The sequence below is a fragment of the Thalassophryne amazonica genome, chromosome 13 (assembly GCF_902500255.1).
Source record: "Thalassophryne amazonica chromosome 13, fThaAma1.1, whole genome shotgun sequence".
Lineage (NCBI taxonomy): Eukaryota > Metazoa > Chordata > Actinopteri > Batrachoidiformes > Batrachoididae > Thalassophryne > Thalassophryne amazonica.
Window position 1 is genome coordinate 21,056,576 of NC_047115.1, and position 15,396 is coordinate 21,071,971.

At 39.6% G+C, this 15,396-nt stretch overlaps 1 protein-coding gene across 1 annotated transcript in view; it reads right to left on the bottom strand.

Annotated features, from left to right (window-relative positions):
* Positions 1-15,396, bottom strand: part of camkmt (calmodulin-lysine N-methyltransferase) — a 241,171-nt gene that overhangs the window by 224,455 nt on the left and 1,320 nt on the right. Inside the window, exons 2-3 of the mRNA XM_034184475.1 lie at positions 10,759-10,934; positions 9,905-9,969 (exon numbers count right to left, since the gene is read on the bottom strand). Of these exons, the coding sequence (XP_034040366.1) occupies positions 9,905-9,969; positions 10,759-10,934 (241 nt within the window). The remainder of the gene's footprint in view (positions 1-9,904; positions 9,970-10,758; positions 10,935-15,396) is intronic.

Here is a 15,396-nt window from a genome sequence, read left to right on the forward strand (position 1 = left end):
CAGTAGCCATTTGCTGCTGCGGTTAGCTGATACTGGTGAACAGCAGCTAAAATATCAAAAGCAACACCAGCATCTCCATCTGCATGTTTATATTGCTGAGTTGAAGGAAAGACTGTCTGCAGTGTCCAGGACCTGTGGCATGGACAGGTCTGCTGACTCAGTGGTCTACCTTGGAGATGGAGAAACATAGACCGTGGTTGAATTCCACAATCCTACTGTATGTATTGCCTTTACAGCAGGTCACACTGGAGATTCGTGGTCCCAGCTGGGAGCTCCACCCTCAGCCCCCAATGACTGTTGGACGTCAAGGACCAGGTTTGAACTGCTCTCTGATCCCAGCTATGAACATTCATCTGGCAAAATGCATTTGGTCTCCTGAGAGTAAGAGTCCCCTCTGGTTTCTCTCAACAAGCAAGAAAAGTTCCCGCCCAGCTCTTTAGTGGGGGTGCTTCTCACCCTCAGGTGACACCGCTGAAAGTGGTGCAACCTGAAGATTGTTGTGGTCAGTATGGAGGTTCACCTGGCTGGAAGGTCCCAGTGTCTACACACGGCAGCCCGCCACGATGCAAAATAAAAACAGACAGGCCTATCAAGTTTCTTGCAAAGTTCTTTGTGGCTACTAAGGCCAGTGTACTTGTGTACCATTCTCTAGAATCTATAAAAGGATCAACATGCGAAACACTCATGAAAACATCACACATGCTTGTACACTCTCGGCTTACCAGCAGGGATCATTTGTAAAGTCTACATGAGATAAGGTGACTGAGAGGTTGTAAGCCCAGTATCCTTTCAGCTATAATAAAGAAGGCTTCATCAGACGTCATCAGGATGTCTGCTTCTTGAATACACATAAATATACGAACAGGGAAAACTCTGAATGACTTCCACCCAAGGATATCAACAACAAACATGCCCTTGTTTGTGAGTGTAGAGACACAATGTCTGTGACCTTTCTCTGACATGAATCCAGGACAAGTAACCCTGCAGCCAAACACGCCGTCTTACCAAAAGTCCTACAATGTCAACAAGCTCTTCCTAAATCCTCTCAAACACATTCATACACATCACCTTCCTAATCAGCCAACCCTAAGAGCCTGCATTGTGTCCTAAAATCCTGATCCCTAGCAGGAAACAAGCACCCCTGAAAGCCAAAACAACACCCTCACAAAGGTCCTTTACAATTACACCTGCCACCCCCACCAAGTGTCTCACGTGCGCGCGCAGACACACACACACACGGAGGACAAAAGGTCAGTAAGTTTAAGGTATCCTGATTAGTGTCAACCCATTCAGAGACAAAATGTAATCAGCATATTCCCTGTGTGATGTCACAGATCCAGAACTTGTACCAACATAGTCCCATATGACCTGAATGATGCATAGCCACATGAAAAGTCTTTTATGAAACACTCAAACACCCAGTAATGATTCCAGATGACTCTGGTCAATTGCAAAAGTCTAGCAGACAACTGAGAACCCCTGAACAGAGAACAACACTAGTGAAATCTCAAAGTCTATTTTTGGCTAATAGAACTGTAGCAGTTAACACACACAGGAACAACAGCCCATTCAACAAAGCTGGTTGGATAATCAATGGCACAAGCCGAAGTTCTGTACACAGGAAAGGCAACCGTGTCCATGAGGATAACAACAACCAGTAAATCCAGATAGAGAGAGGGGTCAACTAAACAGTAATCAAAAATAGCATGTAGGCAGACCATTCATGTAGGGGCAGGCAAGGTTCAAGCAACACAACAAATGGAAGCAAGGAAGCAGGCATGACAGCAAGACAATCTGGGGATGGACTGAAAGCTGGGGACGGCCATATAGTGCACACAGACACTGATGCAACACACTACATAACTCTCAATTATTAAGGAAATGAACTTCCACGTGAAACCAGAAGCTTGAATACCCATGAGGCAGAAAGTAAAGCCAACAAATGACAGACATAATAAACTTGTTAAAATAAAAGCACAAGAACAGCAACAAACAGGGCCACATATAGACAAACAAACACATTCACATCCTCAAGCACACCTACGGACAATTTAAAGTTTCCAATCCACCTAACATGCATGTCTTTGGATGTGGGAGGAAGCCGGAGCACCCAGAGGGAACCCACGAAAACACGGGGAGAACACGTAAACTCCACACAGAAAGGCCACAGGTGGGAATCGAACCTATGGCTTTCTTATTGTGAGGCAACAGTGCTAACCACTAATCCACCGTGTTGCCCAGTTAAATGCTCACCTGAAATTGTTTTTTTTTTTATTAAATTTTATTAAATACCCACCTAAAATAAATTAATTCCATTATCCACAGCATAGTTAAATGCAAAATATAGAGTTTTCATGATGTTTTTCTCATGTTCCGTGTCAGACTTTTGATTATATCATCCTATGCTCTTATTCTGAAAGATTCTTGTGCAAGAAACAGGAAGTGTTGTGTGGCCATGTAGCTAGCTTTCTAGAAGCCCCAGTCACATGGTGAAGGAGCTACTCTGTGTTCATTTGTGTGCAACAAAAGTCTTTTTCCTTTCCAGCAAAATGTGTTTCTTGTCAGCTGATGTCCACAAAGTTCAACATTAAGTTTTGTGCATGTTCAGAACTTTGAGGGGAGTTCAGACAGATCTTTCCTGCTGCTGGACAGTTGTTTGCTGTTTTGAGTGTGAGAAGGTGGGACACAGATGACACGCAGGGTGAACACGGAGAAAACTGACTTCAAGTCTTGACAGTCTTCGACAGACTGGATGAGAGGCTGATGGGAAAATTGTGGATTTTTTATCTTAATGAGCAGGAATCACAGACACCACAAACAGATTATTTAACAGCAGAGTTGCCTGGATTTAAACAGGTACACGTTTTACTTTAATCTTCCACTAATATATATATATATATATATATATATATATATATATATATATATATATATATATATATATATATATATATATATATATATATATATATATAACCACTCTTCTTTTGGGGTGCGTGCATGCAATCAAAAGAAAAACTGTGGGGAAGCTCTGATTTAAGGTGTACTCTCTATTCATTAAGACATTTCCACTGGGACTCCTTCCCTGATATTGTGGTCTTGACATGAAGCCATCAACTCTAACGTGACATCACGTTAACAAATACCATATTGTTCATACATGTGCAAACACAATAGGGGCGGCAGAGGGTCATACAGAGACATGGCAGCAGTTTAAGCTGAGTCCACACATTTTGGAGGTAGTGAGCTAATCCTGCCAGGCTTTTTAGCCTACTATTCAACAGGACAAGGACCCCTAGGATTTGGGCTTGTCTACACCTCAGGGGTGGAGGATTACTAAGATAACAGGAAAGGTGGAAAGAGTGCGATGGTGGAGGGAGGGTACATGTGTGTGAAAGCGCTGCTGTTTGCAAGCAGAAGTGGACGGATGTACATTACATCTGTGAACATGTGAGAAAACATAAAGAGGTACGTGTGTGTGTGTTTTAGTATGTCGAGGGTTTTCTCTCTGATCACTACCCCCAAATACATACCCTGGGGCTTTGACAGCGTCACCTCTGGGTCTTTCAGAGCATCCTCTCAACCAGTCCTAATTGATCTCACGCATTACTAGTCCCAAACACGAAACGGAGAACAGGAGGGAGATGGCTGGCTCATTGTCTGAGGAATGAAGTCCCCTTGGTAGTGGCTCTCCACTCCTCTCACATACACACCAACCTCTGGCATGCCCACCCACCATCTCCCCTCTTCCCCCCCTTTTCACCCTGCCTCTGCTCTCTCATCTCCGGCTGTGATAATCCACTGGCCAAGTCAAGAACTCAGTTACCCATCTGGCCAAGCCCAACTCCAGCTGGGAGGAAAGAGGGATGGAGGGGTAAATGAGAAAAAGTGGGGGAGAGGGGTAGAATGTGAAAAAGACATAAGGTGGTGTGTGTGTGTATATATATATATATATATATATATATACACACACACACACACACACACACACACACACACCACCAGTCTAAATCTGTGATAGTGAGCACTTCTCCTTTGCTGAGATAATCCATCCCACCTCACAGGTGTGCCATATCAAGATGCTGATTAGACACCATGATTAGTGCACAGGTGTGCCTTAGACTGCCCACAATAAAAGGCCACTCTGAAAGGTGCAGTTTTATCACACAGCACAATGCCACAGATGTCGCAAGATTTGAGGGAGCGTGCAATTGGCATGCTGACAGCAGGAATGTCAACCAGAGCTGTTGCTCGTGTATTGAATGTTCATTTCTCTACCATAAGCCGTCTCCAAAGGCGTTTCAGAGAATTTGGCAGTACATCCAACCAGCCTCACAACCGCAGACCACGTGTAACCACACCAGCCCAGGACCTCCACATCCAGCATGTTCACCTCCAAGTTCGTCTGAGACCAGCCACTCGGACAGCTGCTGAAACAATCGGTTTGCATAACCAAAGAATTTCTGCACAAACTGTCAGAAACCGTCTCCGGGAAGCTCATCTGCATGCTCGTCGTCCTCATCGGGGTCTCGACCTGACTCCAGTTCGTCGTCGTAACCGACTTGAGTGGGCAAATGCTCACATTCACTGGCGTTTGGCACGTTGGACAGGTGTTCTCTTCACGGATGAATCCTGGTTCACACTGTTCAGGGCAGATGGCAGACAGCATGTGTGGCGTCGTGTGCGTGAGTGGTTTTCTGATGTCAATGTTGTGGATCGAGTGGCCCATGGTGGCGGTGGGGTTATGGTATGGGCAGGCGTCTGTTATGGACGAAGAACACAGGTGCATTTTATTGTGGACAGTCTAAGGCACACCTGTGCACTAATCATGGTGTCTAATCAGCATCTTGATATGGCACACCTGTGAGGTGGGATGGATTATCTCAGCAAAGGAGAAGTGCTCACTATCACAGATTTAGACTGGTTTGTGAACAAGATTTGAGGGAAATGGTGATATTGTGTATGTGGAAAAAGTTTTAGATCTTTGAGTTCATCTCATACAAAATGGGAGCAAAACCAAAAGTGTTGCATTTATATTTTTGTTGAGTGTGTGTGTATATATATATATATATATATATATATATATATATATATATATATATATATATATATATATATATACACACACACACACACACATACAGTAGTGTTCAGAATAATAATAGTGCTATGTGACTAAAAAGATTAATCCAGGTTTTGAGTATATTTCTTATTGTTACATGGGAAACAAGGTACCAGTAGATTCAGCAGATTCTCACAAATCCAACAAGACCAAGCATTCATGATATGCACACTCTTAAGGCTATGAAAATGGGCTATTAGTAAAAAAAGTAGAAAAGGGGGTGTTCACAATAATAGTAGCATCTGCTGTTGATGCTACAAACTCAAAACTATTATGTTCAAACTGCTTTTTTGGTAATCCTGTGAATCACTAAACTAGTATTTAGTTGTATAACCACAGTTTTTCATTATTTCTTCACATCTGCGAGGCATTAATTTTGTTCGTTTGGAACCAAGATTTTGCTCGTTTACTAGTGTGCTTGGGGTCATTGTCTTGTTGAAACACCCATTTCAAGGGCATGAGGTAGAGGTAGCTCACAAGCATAGACATTTTGCTATTTTCATGCTATGTAACCCTATACAAACTAAAGCTTGATAATTACATGTGGAAGCCATCTTGGATTTCTAAGTGTGGGTCTGAAGGATTCATCAGGACTTCTGATATGTTGCATGGGCTGGGGCACCATGAAGCTTCATTTTGTATGGCATTATATAGCAGAAAATAGCAAAATTTAATGTCTTTTGTGTGACCTCTAAAAGTATAAACAAAATTTTACACAGCATATTTTTTTAATCAATTGTAACCTATTCAGGGGGTCAGAGTATTAAATTTTAAAATTTAGCAAAATAAGGACCCTAATATTATATATATATTTTTTTTATTTATTTATTTATTTTTAACCAGGTTAGTCCCATTGAGATCGAAATCTCTTTTGCAAGGGAGACCTGGGCAATTATAAAGTTTCCAATTCACCTAACCTGCATGTCTTTAAATATACACACACACACACACACACACACACACACACACACACACCTTCTCAGAAGGGGGAACTCATACTGTACTATGTAAAAAAGGGAAATCTTACAAAGTATATTTGTCTAATTTCAATTCAAAATGTCTAATTACACTTAATATGAGTCAGTCACTGAAGTAAAATTTCAGTAACTTTTTTTTTTTTTTTTAACTCGATACAATCTGCTACTGGAACAAGTGCAATTTCAGTGAAGATTTCTTGATCTTGAAATTATTAGAGAAAACTCATTTAGAGCTTTAGTTTTATTTTAATAGTCCTAGGAAGTCTTATCTTTTACAAATAACGACAGCTAAAATCTTATAATGAGTCAAAAGGTTTGTCTGGTCATACGTGAGACTCAAAACAAGATGTTTTCAACCTTGCAAGATTTTAAATTACCTTTGTTTTTCTTCTTAAAACCGTTCAATTGTTATTTAAGTTGTATTATCAAAAAAATTAAGTCCTCCTATCTTATTGAAATTTTATGTAAGTGATTGTGTCTTATATTAGGTGCTGATTAGATATTTTAACTAGAAATTATATAAATCTACTTCTTAAGATTTTGCAATTTTGCAGTGTATGACTTACTCTGTCTGCAATAGCTATTCCAGCTGAAAAATAAAATTAAAGGTGATTTAAATATTTTAGGACATGGACAATTTTTGTAACCCATGCCATGACTCACATTCCAAAAGCACAAAAAACCCAATAAGAGAAAATGAACTACAAATAAACTCAAACAAGCTACATGCTTCATAAATTAATCTGAAATTCTCACATCTCACTGTTTCACTCTGTGTCATGAAGCATTTTGAAAATTGTGTGTGAGTCATGAATCATGATCTTTTCTTTGTACAAAACCACTCGGCCCAATCTACAATCAGAAGAAGGATCGTTAGAAGGAATGACTTCATGACAAAACTTGTGCAGATCCCAAACAAGTAGTGAGGTAACGGCCCACAGCAGATTTGTGATCCATATAGACCCCCCTCACCCCAATGGTTCAGCATGCATGAGCCACAGATTAATTGTAAAGTTTACATAATACTGCCAAATACAGATTTATTTTCAAACTAAATTGTTTTTAAATTACAAGTTACAATTACAAGTTACACTGAAACTCAAAGTGTGATCAGACGGAAGCAGCTGATCTGATCTGTGACTACAAACCGGAATTTGATCCAAAGCGTGGGTTTTGTGATCCGTTACACCCCCTACACATGAGAGACACAAACTGCAAGCATCAAACAGTCAACAATAAAGCCAAGCAAAATGAGAGTAACCAAACCACTGTATTGTATGGGTGCATTAGTGAGAGAGAGAGAGAGAGAGAGAGAGAGGATGGGATGAAAGCAAGGGAAACTAAATCTAAAAAAAAATAAAATAAAATAATAATATATATATATATATATATATATAAATAAAAAACCTAAAATGCAGCTTATCCATCCACCCATTTTCTATGTAGCTTACTCCAAATAAGGGTCACCAGGGGGCTAGTAGTCATAAGGCGTGAGACAGGGTACTACACCCTGGATAGGATGCCAGTCTGTCACAGGGCCACATATAGACACACAAACACAATCACACACATACAGCTAATTTGAAGCTTCCAATTCACCTAACCTGCATATCTTTGGAAGTGGGAGGTAGCCACAGCACCTGGAGGGAACCCACACGAACACAGGGAGAACATGCAAACTCCACAAAGAAAGGCTCCAGGTGGGAAGCGATCCCACCTGTTGCTGTGAGGCAACAGTGCAAACCACTAATCCACCGTGCTGCCCAGAAAATGCAGATTGTTCAGAGCAAAATGAATGAGCGCAAAACCTTACAGGAAAAAAAAATATATAGATTTTTTTTTTCAGAATTTTTTAATTACTAGCACAAAATGCTGACTATCTTTCAGCTTGTTTCACAATGCTCCATACTAAAGTGTACACCTGCTGATTTCAGCATTATAGACCTTAAAGACCTTTGCTGGTTGTGTGATGTTGTGGAATACTGCTGTGATTTGAGGGCATCATGTGAACAGCAGTCAGATTCCACTTTCTGAACGTTTTAAATCGGGAAGGGGGGGAGAGGCTATGTCCTAAACAGAAACAATATTACAGGCCTCCAGTGTTTGTGCCAGTTTCTTGCAAAGAATAAAATTCATTTGAAGATGTTGAAAGGATGTGGAAAATTAGACTTTAGTATGCAGCAAAGAATAGAGAGAGAGACAGAGAGAGAGAATGCTTTTTTAACTGTCACCATTTCAGCATGGCCATGCCCTTAAGCGCACTAGGGTTGTGACTACAAAACGTTTTTCAAAACTTTCATTTTCCTGATGTTGCATTTGATGAACTTTTACCAATAGATCACTTTTTTGAAGTTTATTTCATTGGATCATGAAAAAACCTCCCACACCTAGCACCACATCACTTTTAAAAATAAATGAGTTTACACAATACTATTTAAAAATAACGTAACAAGAAAAGAATGATCAAGAAATAACAAGAAAATATATACAAATAAATATTGCTAAAATATATTAATAAACAATAAAATAAATGAAAAATAAAGGTAAAATAGATAAATTGATAACAGATAAAATATAAAATAAAATGTATATATAATGTGATGCGCTGATCTGTTGTAGTGTTTTGCTTTGTAGTTCACGACATTTACACCAGTGTATAGTTGTTCACATCACATCATTCATACAATTTTGTTTTCTTTGCAGTATTGCTTTGGAAGATCTGCTGTTGAGTGCTTCTTTTTGGAAATATGTCCTTGCAAAGTAAAATGTCAAAATCAGTGGTGGAAGCAGCTGGGGGAAAATGGTACAAAAGTTGAAATCAAGCACAAAGCGCCGTCCTTGTATACCAGAGCTAAAACAGGATACGAGTGACACATTATATAAAATGCCTTCCAACACAGATATCATTGGAAAATTCTTGGGACTTTTTAATGAATTGAAAGGACGACATGACCGACTCAGAAAAATATCTGAGGAATTGTTGAAGCTTTGGGAGAACCTGAATTTTCCTGTTCTTTCCAAACAAGTGTCTGCAAAGGTTGACAAACTTATCACATCTTTTGAAAAACACAGAAAGCGACCAAATGCAATTTGAAGAAAATCTTGCTCATCTGTTCGATATTACAAAAACAAATGGAAATTGGATTTGTAGTGAGGACAAAGAACTGTACAAAAGACAAACTGAATCAGGAGGCAGGGTGGGATATACAACTGTGAAAGTGGCTCCTATGTCAACAATCCATCCGTCAAAAAGGGCCAAACGCACATCAGAACCCTCGACAAGCCAAACGGTTATCTCTGAATCCAGTGATAGTGAGGAAGGAAGCAGCAGTGGTGAGTGTGGCCCTGATGTGCCTCACTCCAACATAGTAGCTGAGAGAGCTGTAAAGTTGATGGAGGAGGTTCGTTCTACTTGCAAAACAGACAAATATCTTAACAGCAAATTTATTAACACTAATACACAAATCTGAAACACTATTAAAAACACTACAAATGCTATATGTACTTATTTTCATGTATTCCTCATGTGTATTGTATGTAAAACTCACATGTTATAATAAAGAGTGTTTGAGCCGCTCGGTGTTTTAATGTGAAATATGAAACTGTCTTAGGTGCGGGAGGTTTTTTCAAGGTCTGGCAAAACCAAAGTAATTTTTGTGAGTTTTAGGTAAAAGTTCATCATTTATAACCCCAGGCTAATAAATTTGAGATTTGTCATAACCCTAATGCGCACTGCACAACAACATGTACAAGCATATACACATATAAGAATATAATGCCTCAAAGTCATATGCAAGGTACTTACAGACATTTCCGGTATTGTCAAAACTGTTGAGCACTTCATCAACTCTGAGTGGACCCAGGTTATCCCTGCAAAAAACAAACACACACATGACTAAAGAACACAACAAAGAGGGAGTTAACTCCAAATTTCGGCTCCATTAGCTTGTTGTGCTGTGAGTCTGTTTTGTATGGATGAAAATTCAGACAGATCCAATAAGAACCCTCGGAATTGGACACATTAGAAATAAAAGCTGTTGGACAACAGACGGATGTATGATGGAGAATCAATAATACCAGCATCACTGATCAGCTAATAATAACAGTTTACAAATAATCAGGATTTTATAACTATTTTATTACTGACTGAATATCGTTGTGTTGTCATGTACCAGCAATTATAGTTACAAAGATGTTTGATTTTCCTTTTAGATGAGGTTTGTAATGTGAAAAATTATCGATTTCTTTAAACAATAAAAAATAAACTAACTCCTACATTTGAATTAGTTGGAACAGGATATTTCAATTTTGATTTTGTGTTGACTCACTGGCTAAGAAAAAAACATTTACACAGTGCTGTCAATCCACATTTTTGTGTTCAGATTCAGGATATCAGTTTTATGTTGAAGGGCAATGAGTCAAGCACTAACCTTATGTGCAGATAAAATTAACTTGGAGTTTTCATTATTTATTTTCACAGGGCTGAAATAATATAATGAGCAAAACAGCCAACATCAGAGAGTTCCGAGTGGGAGTTTTGCTCGGTATAATTAAATAGTCACTCAACATTCTTGTAATCTCAGGACATTTTATATGCACCAGCATGAAATGGCACATTAAATATGTCCATGTACCATGTGTCAATACAGGTGAGTGTACCTGAGCAAGGCACTGTACTCTGGACTGGAAACACTCCTGTACTCCACCCACTGGCCATCAGCGGTATCAGAGTCTGACGGCAAAAGTAACTTCCTGCTGAAAAGGTCAAAGGTGGAGAACCTGCGGACAGAAACCTGTTTGGCTTCAGAACTTTCCACATGGTTCTGACGTAACACCTGATAGAGAGAAACACAAACAATAAAAACAGAGAACATTAACAAGTAAACCTGGTGTAGGATACAGTGTTTTTCAGAGAGAAGACGGCGGGTTGTTTTCACTCAAAGATGAAAAATGCACTGTCACATACTGCATATTCAGGTGAATAAGTAACTCGACAATGACAATTTTTGTGTTTTTTTCACCCTCTGTACATCACAATGTAATTGAAAAGATTTTTTTGTGAAATGTCACTTTCACTATTTAAGAGTTTAAGCCATTTTATAGAGACTTCCCTCTGTTTTCAGAGACAATAAACGATTGGATAAATTAACATAATTCATCACTTTTACAGCCTGTTTTCTTGGGGGAAAAAAGTTGGAATACTGTATATGTGAACATTTCTAAGTCAGATATTAAAGGATTATTAACCAAGCAAGCGAGGTTAATAGTTTGTTTATTATATGGCTATTATACATAGAAATACACAAATTCACGGTATCGCCCGAACATGAAAGCTGCTGACAGTTTTGGGTTCATAGTCAGACCTGATCACTTGTAGGGATGGGTGTTGATAAGATTTTATCAATATTGATGCCATTATCAATTCCACTTATCGATCAGGTTTTTCATCGATTCCCTTATCAATTACCTCTTGCGAATTTTCTGTGTACTGAAAGTAGGCTTTACAGGTTTTCTATATCAACAACATTTTAGTGAGCCCCAAAGTAAGTAAATATGAAATTGGTCACTGGATCCTAGCTCTCTGGACATAAATAAAAATAAACTCTGCACATCTGAAGCAGCAGGTCGCAAATCAACATAGGAAAATTATCATTTTTCCAAACAAACCCTCAAAAAACAAAAAAAAAAAACAGACAAACAAACAAAAAAAAAAAAAAACAGCCACTCCAGCGTAATGTGAACTGAAGGACCGATAAGGGAATCATTAAGCAAAAAGGCTATTGATGTCAATGGATTGAATAATTTCTTATCGATTCGTAACAGGAACCGGTTTTCGATACCCAACCCTATTCGTTCCACCTCCGTGAAGAACTTGCTAGCAGAAGGTCCCTCAGGTCATTAGCTGATAAGCTACAATTTGCATCACTTTTTACCTAAATTGGAATAACTTTAACTTCTGACCCTTGTACAAACTGACCTTTGTCACAATTTTGTGCTATTTTTACCCCATAACATTCAGTCACAGATAGTCCAAACTATACCTTTTTGAAACCTTAATGATCAGACAAATAATGTGGTATAGTTTTTAATGTGATTGGAGCATTTTTAAATTTTGACCTCTGTGTAATTAATCAATTGACCCCCTACACGGCTGCCTATTGAAAATTCAAGCGAACACCCTGCCTTTTCAAAAAAGTAATGTCTAAGGTGTATTTGTGCCAAATTTGGTGCTTGCCTCACCATTTGAAAGATTTTTTTCAGTTATCCACTGCACAAGAAGGAGACTAGTGAAGGAAGCCACCAAAACAATCAGGACAGTTTTGAAGGTCGCTGTGGTTATGAGTAGAGAAACTGGGCATCGTACAAGTTTTGTCTCTTGCATCATGAGTCACGCTTAGTGGTTAGCACTGTTGCCTCACAACAAGAAGGTTCTTTGTTTGAATCCAACCACGTTGTTTCTGTGAGGAGTTTGCATGTTCTCCCCATAAGCGTGTGTGGGTTCCCTCTGTGTGCTCCGGTTAGGTATGCAACAAACATCGCATTCTGCATCAGCTGACTTGGGCTTCCAACAATGGTGACGTCATGAGCGTTTGTCCAGTAATGGTGTGCAGCAATGCTCTCTAAAACAATAATTTTGTTGTAATCTGTTGTATTTCATTCACTTACACACTTTCTGATGACGTAGTACACATGTCTGCTGTGATTGGTGGAAAAAATTTTGGAACAGCCCATTTCACATCTGCACAATTTTTACAGGAAAATCACCATGTTCTCTTGATGAAAATCTGTGCATAATCACCAGGCTGGTGATTATGAAGGCTGTATTTTCACATCGGGCACTCTCAGTCAGAGAGTGTTGGTCACGTGACCAAATTGGAGCAACCTGACTGGCCAGTTCCCTGTGTTTTGTAAACACAGCCATGTGATCTGTTCAGTTGACTGCTGCTTGGCATGGTTTCAATAATAAAATTGTGCTTTTTCAGGTCTGACAGTCATATTTGTTTGTTTTTTAGATAAAGCTATATTTTTTAAGCTTTAAAATGGTGCATTGTTGGTTGAAATTGATAAAGAAACAAGGACGTTATGCCTCCTCCAGTGACGTCACAAAACCCATCAGTTTCCTATTGTTTTATATACAATGTCAAGCCGCCAACGAGCCTACTTAGGGATCAATTAATTAGCTCTAATATCCTTAATTTTTGTCCTACAAAGTTGATTAAAGTACCACTGGAAGTTCTTTCCAATGGTGCAGAGTTAATCCATGGAATTTGAAATTTTTTGTTACCTACCTACTCCGGTGTCAAGTGAAAGCTCTCCCAACTGCAATAATCATCACACCTCAAGATCTTGCGAGAGTGGGGACAAATACCACATGGGCAGCACCACGATTACTCACACTAATATTTCTTGAGAAATCATGATGTTAAAAATATGCAGTTATGGTAAATGGACTGCATTTATATGGCGCTTTTCCATCTGCATCAGATGCTCAAAGCGCTTTACAATAATGCCTCACACTCACCCCGATGTCAGGGTGCTGCCATACAAGGCCCTCACTACACACCGGGAGCAATAGGGGATTAAAGACCTTGCCCAAAGGCCCTTAGTGATTTTCCAGTCAGGCGGGGATTTGAACCCAGGTCTCAAGCCCAACACCTTAACCACTAAAGCATCACCTCCTCTAGTTTGCATGAAGTGTCACTAGGTGCAAGACTGGTAGCTCCAGTTTCATCTAATGCTTTGTTTACCAACTATGCTGCCTCCATAGAGGCAACCATTGGATAACAGCGTAGCAGCGTAGTAATACCACTATTTGAAATGTCACAATTTCTAGATTGTTGTTATGTGCAAGACCCTGGAAATGCTAGGGGGAGGCATACTAGCTGGTCTTAGATTTTGGTGACTGTCGCACATACATACTGGGAGTGGGACACGTGGAAACATTTACATTGTGAAATCTGTCCCACTGACATATTGTACAGTCACTTGCCCAGTTCCGGATCATTACCGGTTCCGGATCACTGCTGTAGTATTTGCGCTGTCGTTTCTCGTAATCAGCGTGAATAAGCTAATACTTGGTACCAATGGGAAGACTGATGTTTTGTCTACAAACGACCACAAGCTCGACCGGATCCAGCCGTCCTTGTGATCAGCAGAGGAATCAAAACATCCCGGTCTCGGTGGTGTGCGCGTGTTTTCTGACTCACTCATTCCTGCAAATGTGAAAGTAATGATCTCTAAGAAGTAGCAAAGGTGAGTTAGTCATTCAGTGTCATTGGTTCTAGAGTGGGAAAATACTTACTTACTTGGGTAGAAAATGTAAGTGTGTTATGTCTTGCTGTTTAATTGTTACACGCATTTATCTCTGACGCAAAAATTTGCCAGTTGTGGATCACTGAAGTAGCAGCCTCGTGTCAGTACTTGTGAGCCATGTGTACTTTGGGGGTCATCTCAACATCAGGAATGGACATGAATGTGGGGGCTTTTACTTTTTAATTCGGGAGAAATCTCACCTCCACACTTCATTTTTTGCTCGTAAAATGTATAACAGCGCCTTTCGAAACTAAGTAAATTCTCACTTAAGTATAATTTACATCATTTTGTGTTCAAAACACATTCTCGGGCACAGTGTGTATCATTCTGCATTAGAAGGGCTCCAGCCAGATGCCAGGAATGCCCCCAAAGTGACAGAGTGTCGTGCTCCAGAACCGGGCAAAGTGATCCATTTCTGGCAAATATTTGCACCACACATAATGTGGCCACACACTTTAAGTAGAAGGGCTACCCCATCCTGACTTCTTCAGCTAGAAAACATCCAGTTACCCTCTACAACAATACCCAATAAAGGACATTCAGTTGCATTATGGCTCCGTATAGCGGGACTTTAAAAAAAGTCATCCGGAACTGGGCAACTGACTGTACTAGTATTATATATGGTTGGGACAGATTTGACAAGACTTATAAATTATGAAATGACATGGACATCACAAACTGTATTGGCGTGCAGGGTCAAAAGATACCATCAAAAGCAAAAAAGAAAGAAAGAGACCCGCACAGCCAGTCAGCTCCCGAGCAAACCTTTAATGCAGCACCCTGTTGTCTATTTCTATGTTTATATTGATTCAATTCTAGTATTGTGTTGTTCGCACCATTTGGATGCACCTGTTTGCTTTTGCTTTTTCTTTTGGCTTGTACATTCTTTTTGGTTTATTCATTATTAGTTGTCCACAGTATTCTAGGATGGTGTACACCTGATGCTCACATTGTAAAAGGCATACAGCATGTGAGTTTTGTTTG